General features: G+C 34.8%; 2 protein-coding genes across 4 annotated transcripts; both read right to left on the bottom strand.

The window, feature by feature from the left end:
* Nucleotides 1-4,015: 4,015 nt before the first annotated feature.
* LOC122596003 lies at nt 4,016-8,542 on the bottom strand. 2 transcript variants are annotated; one of them, XM_043768499.1, is made up of 14 exons: nt 8,487-8,542; nt 8,215-8,313; nt 8,047-8,108; nt 7,248-7,298; nt 7,104-7,130; nt 6,874-6,978; nt 6,641-6,748; nt 6,495-6,566; nt 6,366-6,416; nt 6,167-6,229; nt 5,955-6,079; nt 5,711-5,855; nt 4,617-4,953; nt 4,016-4,523 (listed from the first exon to the last, which is right to left on the bottom strand). In XM_043768499.1, the coding sequence occupies exons 2-14, from the start codon at nt 8,309-8,311 to the stop codon at nt 4,234-4,236; spliced, it is 1,533 nt and encodes a 510-aa protein (XP_043624434.1). In that variant the 5' UTR covers nt 8,312-8,313; nt 8,487-8,542; the 3' UTR covers nt 4,016-4,233. The 2 variants fall into 2 exon arrangements, with proteins under 2 accessions (XP_043624434.1, XP_043624433.1); XM_043768498.1 differs by having other exon boundaries at nt 4,016-4,953.
* Nucleotides 8,543-9,091: 549 nt separating this feature from the next.
* On the bottom strand, nt 9,092-15,592 carry LOC122597821 (conserved oligomeric Golgi complex subunit 8). Of its 2 annotated transcripts, none has more exons than XM_043770397.1 (11): nt 15,236-15,592; nt 14,240-14,388; nt 13,705-13,782; nt 13,489-13,582; nt 12,926-13,000; nt 12,501-12,797; nt 11,705-11,772; nt 11,562-11,616; nt 11,243-11,375; nt 10,475-10,659; nt 9,092-9,596 (listed from the first exon to the last, which is right to left on the bottom strand). In XM_043770397.1, exons 1-11 carry the CDS (start codon nt 15,521-15,523, stop codon nt 9,303-9,305), a joined length of 1,716 nt encoding a protein of 571 aa, XP_043626332.1. In that variant the 5' UTR covers nt 15,524-15,592; the 3' UTR covers nt 9,092-9,302. The 2 variants fall into 2 exon arrangements, with proteins under 2 accessions (XP_043626332.1, XP_043626333.1); XM_043770398.1 differs by having other exon boundaries at nt 12,588-12,797.
* Nucleotides 15,593-15,855: the final 263 nt, after the last annotated feature.

Here is a 15,855-nt window from a genome sequence, read left to right as displayed (position 1 = left end):
AAAACATATCCCCAATTACCCGTGGGAAAACCCGTTATCCGATTGTTAGTAAGTAAACGAGGACCCGTCGGGTCCAGGTCCGAGTTTGGGACGGTGATTTTTAAACGGGTCCGGGTCCGGGATTAGCTAAACCCGGCCCGTTGCCATCCCTAATTGTAGTTAGTATAAGACCCTTTTCAATAGTACCCACACAACTTAGATATGTAGGATGATACGCATCCTACATAATTGTGATGATTAAATAAACAACCAATAAAAGCTCGACATTCATCCGATATTCTTTGGCAGTAAAGCAACCTAAAGTTGATATGCTTTTCCGTTAAGTATTCAGTAATTTTTAGTGCATACGAATCCATTTTAAATAATAACTCAAAAAATGATATAGTTATTTATTAATGATCAAAAAATGAAAAAATAGGTCCTTATAGAAGTCGCATCTTTTGTTCCTTTATGAGCACATGGTATTATATGTCAACTATTGATTAAATAATCTAGGATCATTAAAAGTTTTTTATTCATCATGACAATTAGCACATTATAAAGTTGAGGAATGAAGGCTAAAATGTATCGTCATCATACATCCATCATATGATGTAACTTTTATCCGAGGTTAATGTAATCATATTGTACACATGAGCTAGATCGATTATCATCATATCCTTTTCTTTTTAAGAAAAAATGATTAAATTATTTATTGATCTCAAAGATTAGGGGTGTCAATTTTCTATACAAGCGATACAAGAAATAAGCATTGGGTGGTGACTAGTAACGATGAACACACACACACATATATATATATATGTTGGTTTTGATTGACCTATGTAACCCCTGACAACTCGTCAACTAGTTACAAACTACAAAATGTGAAAACTAATTAACAAAATTTTGAGGGATGAGAAACTTTAACGATTAAACGCCAAATAATTGATGGGACTGGTCAGTGCCGTCTCTGAAAATAAATTAAGATTTCAAGGTCTGGCTCGAGGATAAAAAGTAGGCCTCTAAATTACCTTGTTGATAACATAATGTTTTCGACAATAAAAGTAACGTTTTACAAACTGAAAAGTTAAGAACATGTGTATTTTTAACAAAATATAATTAAATGAATTAATAAAATATAATATACAAATATGCAAATGAAAACTAAGAAACTTAGTTTGTGTATCAGTGTATGTATATTTAAATAAAAGGGAACATTTTTTTCGTTGTTTAATTCCAATACTAATTAAACAAATTGATGGAGAGTTAGGGTGTTTGTTTGATTAAAAAGAAATAGATACACATTATTTTGTCATGTGGGTTGTAGCCATGTAGCATGTAGGTCAAAAGCAAGTATTGGATTTTATTTCATTAGTTTGATCTTAAAAAGTCACATACTATATATATATATAAAAAAATCCTGGGCCCTTAAAAAATGGTGGGCCAGGCTCATTTGCACCATAAGAGACAGACACTGAGACTGGTAGCTCATTGGTAAGATCTTTGATCTTGGGATACATATTCGAGTGCTATTTCTAATATGTGTAGAGGTAGATTACTATAATTAAGGGTTTTTGAAATGGTTTACATCTTAAACATTCGTGTAAATTAAAGGTAAGATTTGAATATTTTTCGACCGTACTTTTCAGGCGGGTGTTTCATGCATTAGCTTGACTCCTGATCCACATAGACCAAGGCCAAACACTGATCGTTTACGACATAGACTCCTAGGGTATCTAATCTTGTTCGCTCCCCATGCTTTCGCGCCCAACGTCAATAGGGACCCAGAGAACTACCTTCGCTTTTGGTGTTCTTTCATATATTTAAGGATTTCACCCCTATACACAAAATTCCACTCTCCGCGGTCTCACTCAAGTGAATTGGTTTCGAGAGCATTCTACCACTTTTTGGCGACTTTCATTTTCAACCCGATTCGCCACCTATGCTGGCACGGAGTTAGCCGGGCTTCTTCCTCGAGTCTTGTCATGATCGCGCAGTCAGCACGTTGAAAAATCATGTCAAACATGTAATGCATTAAGTTGATAATTACATCTCCTTTTTAGACTTGTAAATTTTCTTACAAGAATGTGGTTATGACGATTCATCAAATAGGAAACGAATTGAATGTTGAAAAAAAACAATTGAAGAGTGGGGAATGAGGAGAGTGCTTACATAACAATTTGATTCCATATTCTTCATCATATATTTTGGATCCAATAAATTAAACCATCTTGTTTGGTAAAGAAAACAAAAAAAGATACGTTTACTTATAAGGTCAAACAACACATTTTTTTGGTTCTTTAGAATCTACTTTAGATTCCAGCTTTTCCACAAACAAGCAATAGTTGGTCATATCAAATCAAATAATATATATATCTATATAGAAGATGCTACAATAAGAATAATAATGTCTAGCAAGTTAGAGTCACAAGTAATTAAAATATAGTACTTTTGTTGCACTAGTGGGGGGATCAATTTTTTTCATGCCCATATTCTCATTCTCATTCTATCACTATTTAGGCCACTGGAATGCGATGTTTTTGACGTGTAGCTTCCCTGGTGCTCCATTTAGTTTATTCCTCTTTTTTCTTCTCTTTTAGCTATTGATTAATATCTAATATCTTGCTGTAACTAGCTAGCTTGATGAGAATAGTTCATTTATTCAATTAACGGGCATTTGGTCTATAGCGATATTCGAGATGATTAATCAAAAGATTATGCGTTCAAGTCTACTTAGTTAACAATAGCGACATGTTGTGATAAGATTTGTGCTTTGCAATAAAAAGACAAGTCATTAGTTCAAGGATATATATAATTAAGGGTTCTTAGTTTTAAGAATATAATCATATTCAATTGTACAAAAGAATCACAAAGGGTATACATATAAATGATAAACGAGCATAATACTCGCACAATGCGGCGACGATAACAGTGACAATGATGTAGTGGCATCGACGGATGGTGACAGCGGCGGCGGTCGTTGGTGGCGGCAGATGCGTCAAGTAATATAGGTATTTGATTTAAAAGAGTAGTGGATATTTTTTAAAAGACAATGGAATGATTGTATAAGTTAATTCATTAAGGGTAAAATGGTAATTTTGCATGTCTAAAAAATCTTAACTTTTCAAAATTGGAGTATAAATTTTATATAGTAAGTATAGATATAGATAATTGATTAGTCTACATAAAGAATCAGAAAGGGTATACTATCAAACCTTTATAAATTAATACTCGATAAATTAAGACCTCAATAAAATTAATAATTTATCTAGACCCAACTTAAGAGATTAGTGGAAATCAACACTTGATAAATTAATAACTCACTAAATTAATAAAATATCTTTGTCCCAACACTATTAATTTATAGAGGTTTTACTGTACATAAATATTCTTACTTAGACTAAGCTAAACCTATTTAATTTTAGGGAAAACCAATATGCTGCTAGAATGTTTCCCCCTCACAAACTTCCTTGCATGAAAATCACATGTTTGAATATAAAATCTCTCCCCCCTAAAAATCATGGTGGAAACATGCTGGAAGCATACTAGTTAACCCCTTAATTTTAATAGGCCTAAATGCCTAATGATATAACAAGACAACAGGTCATTGCTTTATCTAAGGTGGGCTTGATATGAGCTCACTAGGTAAAAACCAGGCCCAGGGGAGCAACCTTAATCCAGAAACAAAGAAACGTAAACCAAACCACCAAAAGTGATATAAATCAGCAAGTTGATCCTTTGTAAATAAACTGAATGACAAATTTTTATGTGCAACCTTTTCCCGAAGAAAATGAAAAATCAATCTCCGGGGTTCGGAGCACCTGGGCTTTGCACGCTGGGGGTAACCACCCCGTTGGAGATGGTCTAACGGGAATATGCCCTGTTATCTAAAGTTCAGCGTATTCCATTCTGTAAACTAAATCGTGTCGTAAGTATGTTATACTTTATTTATACACCCAACACTATTTTAATCGGAACCCAAAACGTGAATATGCCAAATGACTAAAATAACCGATAGTTAATAGGGCAACAGAAATTAATCAAGAATTTCGTGAAAGATTTTTCCAATAATTAGTATCATTACAAATCGGTGATCGGTATTGTTACAAAGTAATTGAATCAAATATGTAAAAGCACATTTATAAAGAATAAAAATCCATACCCGCCATGTATTTAAATGAGATATCGTGTTCCTTAACTTTTTATGAGGCTTGTCCGGAGAAAAAATATAGCACAACATTGTGAAAAATCTGATCACTTGACATGAAAGTACATGATGTTTAAGGCAGTATTCTCATAATCATCTTCCTTAATTCTACCATCAAACCAACTATTGATGATACTCTGGGAGGGGCTTTCCGCATTCGTGTTATCTGGCCATCTATCAATGAGTTCAAAACCAAAACAAGATGCAGCTGAAAGTATAGATGATTCATCAACTCTACGAAAAATATGGCATAGTACAAGTGCTGGTCTCAACCCCTCTTCATCACCTCTCTCCATCGAAATCAACTCTTTTGCAGTTTGAAATAATGGCCTGATCGCTTCAGATACATAAGTAACATCAGTCCCTATGATGATATCAAAACCCTTATCACCACATAGTTTTTTGACCGATTGTATATGTTCTTTATTACCCCAAGTAAGTTTCTTGATATGTAGCTTTGATTGTAAAGATTCTTCAAGATTCGAAGCGATATTTTCTTCAAGAAGCTCTCGTGCTTTATCATCTCCGTCTGTGGGGACCACCATGTGGGCCGTTTTGGTGGCAATCATTGAACAGACTCCCCCACAACCGGATCCTAGCTCCAATACTTTTTTCCCTGAAACTATGGTTTGGTTTGAAGCAAGAACAGAGGCCATTAGTCGAGCTGATTCCCATAACATTAAACCAGTAGATTTGCAGGTGTGTTGAAACTCTTTGGAAAGTAGTTTGATCTTAAAGTTCCAGTCTCGTAACTTTAACTCCATAATCTGTTAGGACATTTAAAAATGCATAGATAATGAGGAACCTGTGGTTGTTTATATAAAACAAGAAGAGGAAGAGTTTCCAAATTAATGTAAACATGACTAGAAAATTATACTAACGCTACTTTGCATGAACCATGGAAAACGATCCATGTCGTGTAGCGTTATATTATATCATCCAGCACAAACTTTACTGGCCATTCACAAAATGAAAGGTGAAATGGAAGAATACTTCGATGAAGTGGGTGGCAAAATGGAAGGGTGAGCCGGTGAGGTGGGTTGGATAGTGCAACCGGTAATTTTAGGTACCTGTCAAAATGGGTTGGATTGGGCAGACCTACTTTGACCTGTTAAATTTTATAAAAAAATTAAAGTAAATTATTGCTATAAAAATCTACACATTTATGGCAATAAAGAGATTTAGAATGCTGCATGCATTTGAACACACTTCATATGTTTACTAACCCATTTGACCTAGATGCTTTTAGTCAACTCTTTTAACTTAACAAACTTGACTTGTTAGATATACAACATAAGTACATAACCTAAATGGCTTTTTCCACATGAACCCATTTGTTTAATAAATTGGTCAAATTGCCATATGATAGGAGTCTTTAGAGGTACAATGTAACCCTGATGGACTCATTCATAAGTAAACTTATAGAAAGTGCCACCTCTAATTTCTACGCTGATGGATCAGCAAAGACTTTGTTTAAATAATCAATATAGCTGGTAATGGTAATAAGTCAAATTACATTCTGACCTCATCCTTTGGTGACGAAATGCCAAACATTTCAAAAGCAAATCCTTCAGATATGTCAACATCAGATCCAATTTCGGGCTCGTTTGGAACTTTATGGGCCTGCACATCACCACCGTCTAAACAAAAGGCAGCTTGGACCCAACGCCTGCATTCTCAAGGCAGTGAGGAAACAAAAAAGAAAACACATTTACATATGTACATGTAACTGTGTCCACCAAAAATCATCTAATATAGAATTAATTACCGATTCATTATTATGTCACGAGAACGATTTTCCACTTGCTTGCAATGCACACCACACTCTTCGGAGGTGAAGCCATTTTCTTGAAACAAACTTTTCAAAAATTCCTCAGAGAAATAGAATGCACGCTGACACATGAACGAAAACAAGAGAAAGTTATAGAAAAAAGAAAGTACATGGCTAATAATTAAAACTAACAAGCTACTTGAGCTTACAGTTCCATCCCCTCTGACAAAAAAGTTCTCACTGATCTTCTGATCCTTACAAATAAGCCTTTCCTGCCATTACAGTATGGAAAATTAATACAGTAGCCCTGAACCACGCATACATCTTATAAATATCCATACTAAAACTTTAAAGTTCTATGTGTGCATAATTATTAGTTCTATAGTTGCATCACATATAAAGACGAACCTGAGCAAGATCTCCCGTAGCATAGTCACGAAATAACAAATAAGCATTTGGCTGCAGATGAGGGCAACTTAGCTTTCATGAATATCATGTTATAGATTTAAATTATTAAACCAAATATAGATCTCTTACTTTCATAATCTTTTTAATGTTTTGCAATGCCAAAGGCATCTTCTCAGGTGACACTGCAGATAATACAAATATCTGCTTAACAAGTCAGTCAATTACTTAACTATGAACCCCAGAAACAAAACATCTAAAACGGCGTAATGAAATACCATTGTTACGATGTCGACAGAAGATGGTGGTATATGATTGACCAGGTCATCACTTGTTATATCACATGCAAAGGCATTTATTTTTGCCTCTTTAAAGTCTTTATGTGCCTGTAGTAAGAACCAGAAAGTGCGTAGGTACATAGCACGATACAGAAACTTGATAAACATAATGCTGTCATAAGAAAGTGTACCGCAACTTGGAGAAAAAAATAGGATACTACAGAGCAACAAACCTTGACCAAGTCAATCGCACGAGATGAGAAGTCACAAGCATGGATATATACACCAGGGTAGGTAGCAGCTAAAGGGAAGACAGTGTTCCCAGCTCCACATCCAACCTACAAATTTATAAAAGCAAATATTTTTATGTTTTAAGATTATATTCAGACCACATGAAGAATGGGATGATATCAGTTCTATAATCACATTATAAACATATATATATATATATATATATATGTACCTCTAAAACAACCTTTTCCTCTGCATCCTGTGATAACAAGATACTAATCAGACTTCTTTTACAGCATTAAGTGCTTATATTATTTTCCTTATAAATTATCATTAAACCTTAAAATAAGAAAAAGTAAATACATTGTACACTCACAGAGAAAAAGTGTCCCCATTCTTTATCCAAGTAATGCCGATCCTTGAAGAACTGACAAAAGAGAAAAAGGCACAGCCTTGATTTCTTTAACAACAATCAATGTTGGAAATTTGGGTGTGGGTAATTGGGTATCGATATAAGCAAAGAATTATCTTGGATAAATTTCGACCACTTCCATATTATGGCACTAAGCTGCGACAAACTAATAATGTGGTTCGACTAAAACACGTGAAAGATTAATGGTTAAATCTTTCGTGTACTTTAAAAGTTTAGAGCTGCTGAATGTTGTTTTTTCGTTTGTACTTTGTAGTATTCTATTGTAATATCTAATGAAATGTGTACATCGAGGCATGTCTCGATTTCTCCAAGTGGGAGTCCACTTGCAAGTTTCTAACTCCATTCTCATGCAATATAATTGTTTTCGACTTTACGGGGCAAAGTCCCCTTTGCCTAAAAAATATGTAGTAATCCGACCAAACACTTGCCAAAGTTTACCCGTAATTTACTATCGGATAATTCATAACACACTCACATTTTTGGCAAGAAACACGAGAGTAAACACTAAACAAAGATTTAGTTCAATAATTTTGCTCTTGAGAAACCAAAACTCTGTATATATAGAACACGAAAAGTTGCAATTTGTCTGTCGCAGAACCAGATTAGCTTACATGAGCCGATGAGCGTGCACTCCACATCACCAACATTAAATAGGAGACATATCCCATGAATGCTAATAACTTCTCAAACAAAAATTACAAACCATACAGATGTACACATTAAAAGGGAAAGCAGAACAAACCCTGTCCTGATGACGCTTATAGAACACATCCCAATATTTCTTAGCATCCTTTTCATATTTCTCTGTGAAAAAACATTTCAAGATTCTTATAAAAGATCAAAACTTTCATATCAAATACAGTCATATAAGCATATATGTAGATAAATATATATATATATATATATATACCTTTCCAAAAAGGAGTGACCTCATTATTTGGTGTAGAATATATTTGTATTCTTGGTTTCTGCTCAACACTACTATTAGTTGATTCATCAGAAGCCATTACTGTTAACAAGATATATATATATATATAAATATAATTGGAATTTTGGATTACAGTGATTTAAAACTAATTATTTCAAGAAAATAAATAAAAAAGCAGCTGGGTTACAATGAAATACAATAAAGATACAAACTTTGGATTGATCAAATGCAAATTGAGAGTTCGGAAAACTTACATAGAATGTTCAATTTGGAATCTGGGTTTTGGGGATTTCAGGGTTTTAGGGATAATTGGGTCTTTAATTTAATGATTATTTATAACTATTAATTTGGTTTTATATTTTGCTCCCTTAGACTTTATAGAAAGTCAAAATACACCTTGACAAGTCGACAAGGCATGGATTCATATGTTATACTCAGATTTATGAATCAATGATCTATGATCAAATATATATTGGCTGATGAAAATTGAGTTAATCTAATAAGGTGTTAAAAAAACAACTTATAAGTATGCAGGTTATCAATAGCTTCTAAAACAATTTATTAGACAACAAATGTATTAAATTAATAATAGAAAGTGTTTGCAGGTCAACCCAATCTTCTAACATGAAATGAAAAACTTCTGAAAAGTTGATACTCATCCGAAAAATCCAATAAATGTAAGTAGTACTTGATTATCAAATGTTAGACTTAGTTATTAGTTTTTCATTCTAAATTTCTAGCGTCCATGGGTTCGAGCCGATTTCAATTGATCCCTTGGTATAATTCAAGAGGTGGTTCAAACACAAACCTCTTTAGCTAAGTATAAACCATAAATTGATTTACTCATAAAATTTGGATATTAACTCAAAGGATACAACGGAAAAACATTAAACAATTCCAACTTTGGATATAGAGTTTTCATATACTGGATCTTACTAACTACACCTCAACCAAAAAATTACTTTATAGAAAATATAAGCAGCAGCTAACAATCTCACTGGTATTGCATTTGTAAGCCTGCAATATAGGTTTATAATACAAACTGTAACATTATAACAAACATTTAGGGTTTATTCTTCACTTTGTTTTTCCTGGCTTTCTGATACCGTGTTGTGTTCCTCAACAACATTACTATTCTCTGTTTCTTTGACATCTGTAGCTGATCCATTTTCAACTGAAGGTGGTTTTCCGTTCTCTAATACATTCTTTGTTTCTATATTTTGAACTCTCTTTGGTAAATGTCTAGAGGAATATGCTGTTAAAAGACGAGTAAGTCCCTCAAACAAGTAATTGCCATCTGTGATAAGGGAGGATCCTCCAAGGTAACAGCGTCCAAAGCTTGTAGCACAATGTGGATAAGCAACCTAAAAAATCATATAAGAGTGATATAAGAGTGCTAGCTGAGCAGGCAATTGCACACCATTAACCAGAAAAAACTGGGCCGATTTTAGTAGTATGTTCTCTTCCAAGAATCTCAAATGGATCATGTGAAAAACTATGGAAGTATGGCAAGATCATGATACAGTACAAAGGTTCCCCAAAGTGTAATCAAATGCTTAAAAACCACCCAACTCAGGTTACTGCAAAGGCTATTTATACAATAGCATAAGTTTTTGTAACTAAAAATGTGGACACACAATATAAAAATTTGTCCCGATATAGTGCCCCTTGAAAGTTGAAATATTTGACTACACAAGTTAACAACATAATTGTCTAACTAATTGCCAAACATATATAACAGCTTTTCATGAAGCCAAAAATGACCGAATCTTGTGAAACGAAATCATTACAATCAACTTAGCTCAAATAATAATACTGATATAATAGACCATTTTCACATAAATTGTTTTCAAAAAAATAGTGAAACCGAAGTTCTAATGGGCCAAAAGTGGTATTTAAACAGTGATAATTTCCACTAAAGTCAAATTCTCTCCTTTTTATACGAGTAGGGTGAATGTGATTGCAGATTAGCTGTAGGAATGGCCGAATGGGTTGGTCCACCATATGCTTATCTCTTGCGATTAAGTAGAAATTAAATTAGATAAAGAAAAAGCCAAAACTGTTTCTTTAATTCATAAAAGTTCCTAAATCACTTCATTCCAAAAAGTTTGACTCTGGGTAAAAAACATATTTGAAAAAAAAATTCTAATCAAGAAGTGTTCTGTGGCTCTGGGTCAAACCCTCACCCCAAACTCCTGTACCAACCCGCGATTTAGCTAGATCTAACTTTCTGGTAATTTACCTCAAGAAACGACCGGCACAGAGACAGGAAAAGGACAGACTCACTCTCCCTAAGCACCCTGGTGGTATTGTATCTCAACAAAGAATCAGAAACCTCGCGCAGCCCTTTCACTAATTCTTGAGCAAGGATATGTTTCAAACTTATTGGGGCACAGGGTCGTAGCTCGTTCATTGCAACAGATACACCTGATAACACAAGGACACAGATTAACAACTCACAAGTGGACCTTCTCAATCATCGTGGATGAACCATTTGTGTCCATAATCTCATCAAACATATAAGCCGAGTAGTTTTGGAAGAGTGGGACATACACTTACAAGATGTAGGTAACACCAGAAGCAAAACTATAAAATTACACTATAGAATAAGGGAAGCAGACTGTCCACATAGAAACAAGGGGGAATCTGATTATAACAAAACTAACATTCCTATATTCCGCAGGCTTAGCAACGAAGAAATATAATAACATGTCAGAAGATAATCACAGAATGACCCGTAGTAATCTACACACCCATGCTATGATATAAAGCATATACTCCACCCTCATTTTAAGATTCAACACCACCAATCACAGTGACACGTCATCCTATTTCCCCACCCATTGCAGATGTAACACATCACCCTCTTTTCCCCAACCAATATATAATGAGACACAGAACCCTTACTCCCTTCTCTTACACCAGCGCCATACCTATTCCACGTGGCTGTGTTGTGTAGGTATCATGGAGTTCAATTTACTCGTATATGATTAAGTTATTTACAACATACCATTCACAAAAACAGCAAGAGGTGGATGCTCCATTAACTCTGGAGGTGGTGGGACATCTTCCTGACTTGCTTCACCAAAGCTATTGGGTGAGAGGCCAACTGGTGCGATCCATCGATGTGAATCCAAAACCAACTGCAATTAATAGAAAGAAAGGTGGGGGGGAAATCATAAATAATGCATATAATGGGAACACCCGGCAATAAATCTGTACATTGTGTACATGGGTCTCATAGGTGACCAGTATGATATTATCAATATATGCAAGAAGATACTGATTGGGTTTACGAAGGAAAACAAACAATCAATATATCATTATACCTGAAAATTCTCCACAGCTGTGCTCATATTCTTTGAAAATAAGTTTAAAACAGCCCTGCAGAAATGACAAAAAACAAAGTTGTGCATATTGAGATCCGTGATCAGAAACGGATACAAAGAGAAAAACACCAAAAGTAACTTACTCTTCAAAGAGAGGTGGAAGCAATCCCCGAAAATCTAATCCAACCCAACCAAGTCCCGTGGCACAATACTGTGAAGCACAAAGAAGATCAATATTAGCTCCAAGCAAGAAAAAATAACTAACAAAAGGTAGAACCAGATCTACTTTCACTTCACAATTCAAGCATGCACCTTATGAAATAACTAGATGGAGAATAAAAGCATCAACTGGGGCATGCAAATTACATACATGTAGCTTCTTGGTAGACTAAAGTGTACCAAAAAAATTATGCATCAGCAACCACCACTTTACAACAGTACCATCCAAATTTCATAAAAGAAGTTGTGATACTTATACTAAAACTATTGAAAATCAACTTCCCCAGTTCCCCAGACTTTTGATTCTTACTATTGTTTGCCATAAACTGAATAAAGAAAAAACTGTAGCCATGCCTTTACTTGCATTACAATCCAATGTCAAAAAAACAGGTTGTGCTAGTTGTGTTGGAATAAAGACATTCAACTTCCACAGACATGTGATTCTCACAAATATTGGTCATAACCTGTATATATGAACAAGTTGTAGTCAAAAGAAGACAGTGAGAGTGTGTGTGAGTGAGACAGAAAAAGATTTTAATTTGGTGTAAGAACACCTCAGACTATGAGATCCTTTTTTTAAAACAAAGATTTACAACCACATCTACAACCGCCTAATGATTACACCAATTGTCTCGAGTGATCAAATAATTACAATAGAAAAGAGCAATTAGATGGAATTTCTAAAGAAACAAAAGATAAAAGCCCATGTCCAACACTCACCATGCACTGGTCCAATATATTGGACAAAGACCCACCTTCAGTTATCTTAGGGAGCATGATCTTGAGAGTTTTAAGATGATAGGCAACCTGATGCATGCTCCAACTGAAGAGAAGTCCACCATCATAGTTCTCTTCACTTCCTGATGTATCATCAGCAAATATGGCACGATATTGGTTAACAATATCAAAAAGATGCATCCGGTGATAGGTTGCCATCTTTTTTAAGTATTCATAAGCATCTCTTGGGTCTAAGTCATCAAGGATCCCAGACAACCATGACTCTCTGCATCTTAGGAACTGCCCCCACCAAGAATATTGTCATAACAGGTCAGTAAGTTAGGCTTTTAGAGATAAATTACTTGAAAATACACCAATAAATCATTGATTAATTTTATATACGTATGCAAGAAATGGAAAACAGGTACCTGTAGGCGCATCTCATACTCACTATATATTCCTATCCTTCGTAAATATCCAATAATGCGAAGACATTCTGGCAACTGCAATACAAAGGCTTGTCAGAAATCTGCAAGACATAATAAAAGCTGTGGTTTTGAAGAAAACATGTTCTAATACAATTTAGTTAGTGGTAGTAGTACTAACAATTATACAATATTACCAATGGAATATTATAAATAAACTGTTCCTTTGGTTTACTCATTATTTCACTTACGCATCTTTATTCTAAAACTTGGTGCACAAACGATCTTTTGTTGAACAGCCTACACTCAAAATTTCAATTTTGGACTTTAAGATCGAACATTACATGTATGGTTCTTTATTTCAAAACTTGTTCACAAATGATCTTGTTACACTTATAAAGGACCATCAGTGTCATTATTTATCTTAAATAGTCCAGACATGAAATTTTTTTGAAACAACGGACCATTTAGGTGGTTCACACCCACCAGCATCATTATTAATTACTTCCTAACATCAATGACATTGAAAATGAAAAAATGTTTTTCTCATGTTACCACACACTTGCCTGAATACTTGATCTTAGTTTTTGGAGAAGTTGTGAGAGCAGAGACTGTGTAGTCTGTCGAACTTCTGCGGCAAGTGCTTGAATGACTGGTAGTCTTGATGGATGGATAATGCAAAAGAGAATATATGTGATAAGTTCACAACTCCTTAAGCAATACTATAAGGTTAAAGACTAGGCAGATAGCTTTGTCATTAGGATTTAAAAAAAAAAACTTACTTCGGGTGCATTGTTGAGAGTTTGCTAACATAAGCTTCCAAGTCTAGAGCTTCATCATAGTTTCCATTCCTCACACACCTAAAAAGGCAACAAATATGATAGTTTATAAGCTAGAGAAAGTAGTTCAGAAAGGCAAATTGATGGTTTGACTGTTCATATTGCAAAAAGAATGTAGAGAATGTTGTGGACTATTACACATCATGTGCAAAACAATTAAAGAACAAAGATAAACCGATACTTCATGGAACATGATAAAATCCATATTGAAAGATTTATTCCAAATCATTTCTTGAATCGAAAAGGCGGGGAAAAGATCAGCAGGTACCTTACAGACGACAACTAATAGCTAAATACAAGTAAACCTATGAACCTCCAACTATTCCAGGTGAAGCTCATGTAGTTCATAAGTATACTACATATAATAAAATTGTGGATCTATATGATAGGATTATTCAACTAGCAATTTAGGCCTTGAGAAGAATTCCACTGGTTTAAATCTTAGCACACTATCTCTATTGATAAGCCAAAAACATACGTGTCCATAAGCTGAGGAATTTCAAGTAAGTCAAGCAAAGTACTATGATTTTCCAGCAATGTTTTGTTCATCTCTCTCTCCTCCAAAATCTTTTCTGCAGAATCAATGAACTCTGAGCAGCCAGATGTCAGCTTCGGAACCTCTGCAATCTGCAAAAGCCCAAACTTATAATTGCCCTATTCAACTTCAACAACATATAAAGCACTAATGCAAGAACAAAACTATCAACAACTAATAAGCCATTAAGCCTCTTGCATTGTATAACAGACAAGCAAAAATTGTGCTTTATAGCTCAACGTAAGGTTCAGAATCAGATGCTAGCCCACATCAACTTCAACAACCCTCAATGCTCTCACTTATCTAAATTTACTGGTAGCACAAAGACATATACACATATATGAATATACCGACCATATATCTCTTCATTTACACCTATCAAATTGAAGTGCACCATGACTTCACGTGATAAAATATCGTCCTCCAAACCATAAACTATTCTTCAGGCTCTTAAATTTCTGACTTTGCTGCTATATGCTATCACAAGCACATACACAAACCTATAGATACAATCAGCCATATCTCACCCATTCTACCTCATCGGTTGCATTGCATGTCATCGTCACATATTAACATACATTCTTTCTAATCAGAAACTCGTATTCATGTTTTCAGTTTTTAATTTCACTTCTATCACAAATAATTACACAAAACCTATAGATACAACTATATATCTATTCAACTTGACATGATAACACACATTCCTTCTCATCACAAACTTCTACCTTTTGCTTTCTAATTTGATCCTATTACAAATGCATACACAAACCTATAGATACAACTACCTATTTCTAATCAATTCCACATCCACATTTCCATTCCACTTCAAATTCACATAAAAACCTATAGATACAACGACCTGTATCTAATAAATTCCACTTCTAACTTCAAATCATAATATAAATAAAATAACATAAACTACTTAAACAACATCTTTACCATAGATTCGAGATGTTTATCGATTGACGAGACTTCGTGACGGATCGAAACCAAAGCATCGGCAGCAGAGATGAATGCGCGGTAGTTATTCACCGCAACTTCCTGCATCTGTCGCCGAATTCGCTCCGCATCGACTCTAAGAAGCTCTGGCTCCTTGTTCAGGCGATCGAGAGTGAAGGAAAGGAGTTCCGATACGTACGGTTGTTGTGATGCGGATGCTAATGGCAGCAACTCCGTAACTGCCGCCGGTGACGATAAATCGTCTCCGGAAGGACTTCCGATTTCCATTTTGTATTAATTTTACTTTGTTGATTTTGGATTGTTCAACCAAGATCTGGGCGTGTAGTGAAGGTGTTGCGTTTTTGTTTCAACTTTGGTAGTATTGACATTTATGGCCCCTTACATTTTTTATGCTGTAGCCTCTTAAATGTGAAATTCCTACTCATGTCTCGAACTCGAGACCTCGAGACCTCGAGACCTCTAGCATATAAAGTTAGTGCTCAACCACTCAGCTATGATGGAAGTACTTAACCATCACAATTATATAGGATGCGCATCCTACATATCTAAGGGTGGGTACTATTGAAAAGGGTCCATATACTAATTAATCTTAGTTGGAA

Source organism: Erigeron canadensis, chromosome 4, assembly GCF_010389155.1.
Source record: "Erigeron canadensis isolate Cc75 chromosome 4, C_canadensis_v1, whole genome shotgun sequence".
Lineage (NCBI taxonomy): Eukaryota > Viridiplantae > Streptophyta > Magnoliopsida > Asterales > Asteraceae > Erigeron > Erigeron canadensis.
The sequence above is the reverse complement of the archived record's forward strand: the minus strand, read 5'-3'. Positions and strand labels throughout refer to the sequence as shown.

What these genes read in the sequence shown, in the direction of transcription:
- LOC122596003 (XM_043768498.1), bottom strand. Translation starts at nt 8,311, where the DNA reads ATGGCTTCTGATGAATCAACTAATAGTAGTGTTGAGCAGAAACCAAGA. An exon ending in CTACGGGAGATCTTGCTCAG is followed by an intron (nt 6,230 to 6,365) that starts GTTCGTCTTTAT and finishes CTGTAATGGCAG; the next exon opens with GAAAGGCTTATTTGTAAGGA. An exon ending in TTGTCAGAGGGGATGGAACT is followed by an intron (nt 6,080 to 6,166) that starts GTAAGCTCAAGT and finishes TTCATGTGTCAG; the next exon opens with CGTGCATTCTATTTCTCTGA.
- LOC122597821 (XM_043770397.1), bottom strand. Translation starts at nt 15,523, where the DNA reads ATGGAAATCGGAAGTCCTTCCGGAGACGATTTATCGTCACCGGCGGCA. An exon ending in ATTCCTCAGCTTATGGACAC is followed by an intron (nt 13,783 to 14,239) that starts GTATGTTTTTGG and finishes TTGCCTTTTTAG; the next exon opens with GTGTGTGAGGAATGGAAACT. An exon ending in CTTCCACCTCTCTTTGAAGA is followed by an intron (nt 11,617 to 11,704) that starts GTAAGTTACTTT and finishes TCATTTCTGCAG; the next exon opens with GGCTGTTTTAAACTTATTTT.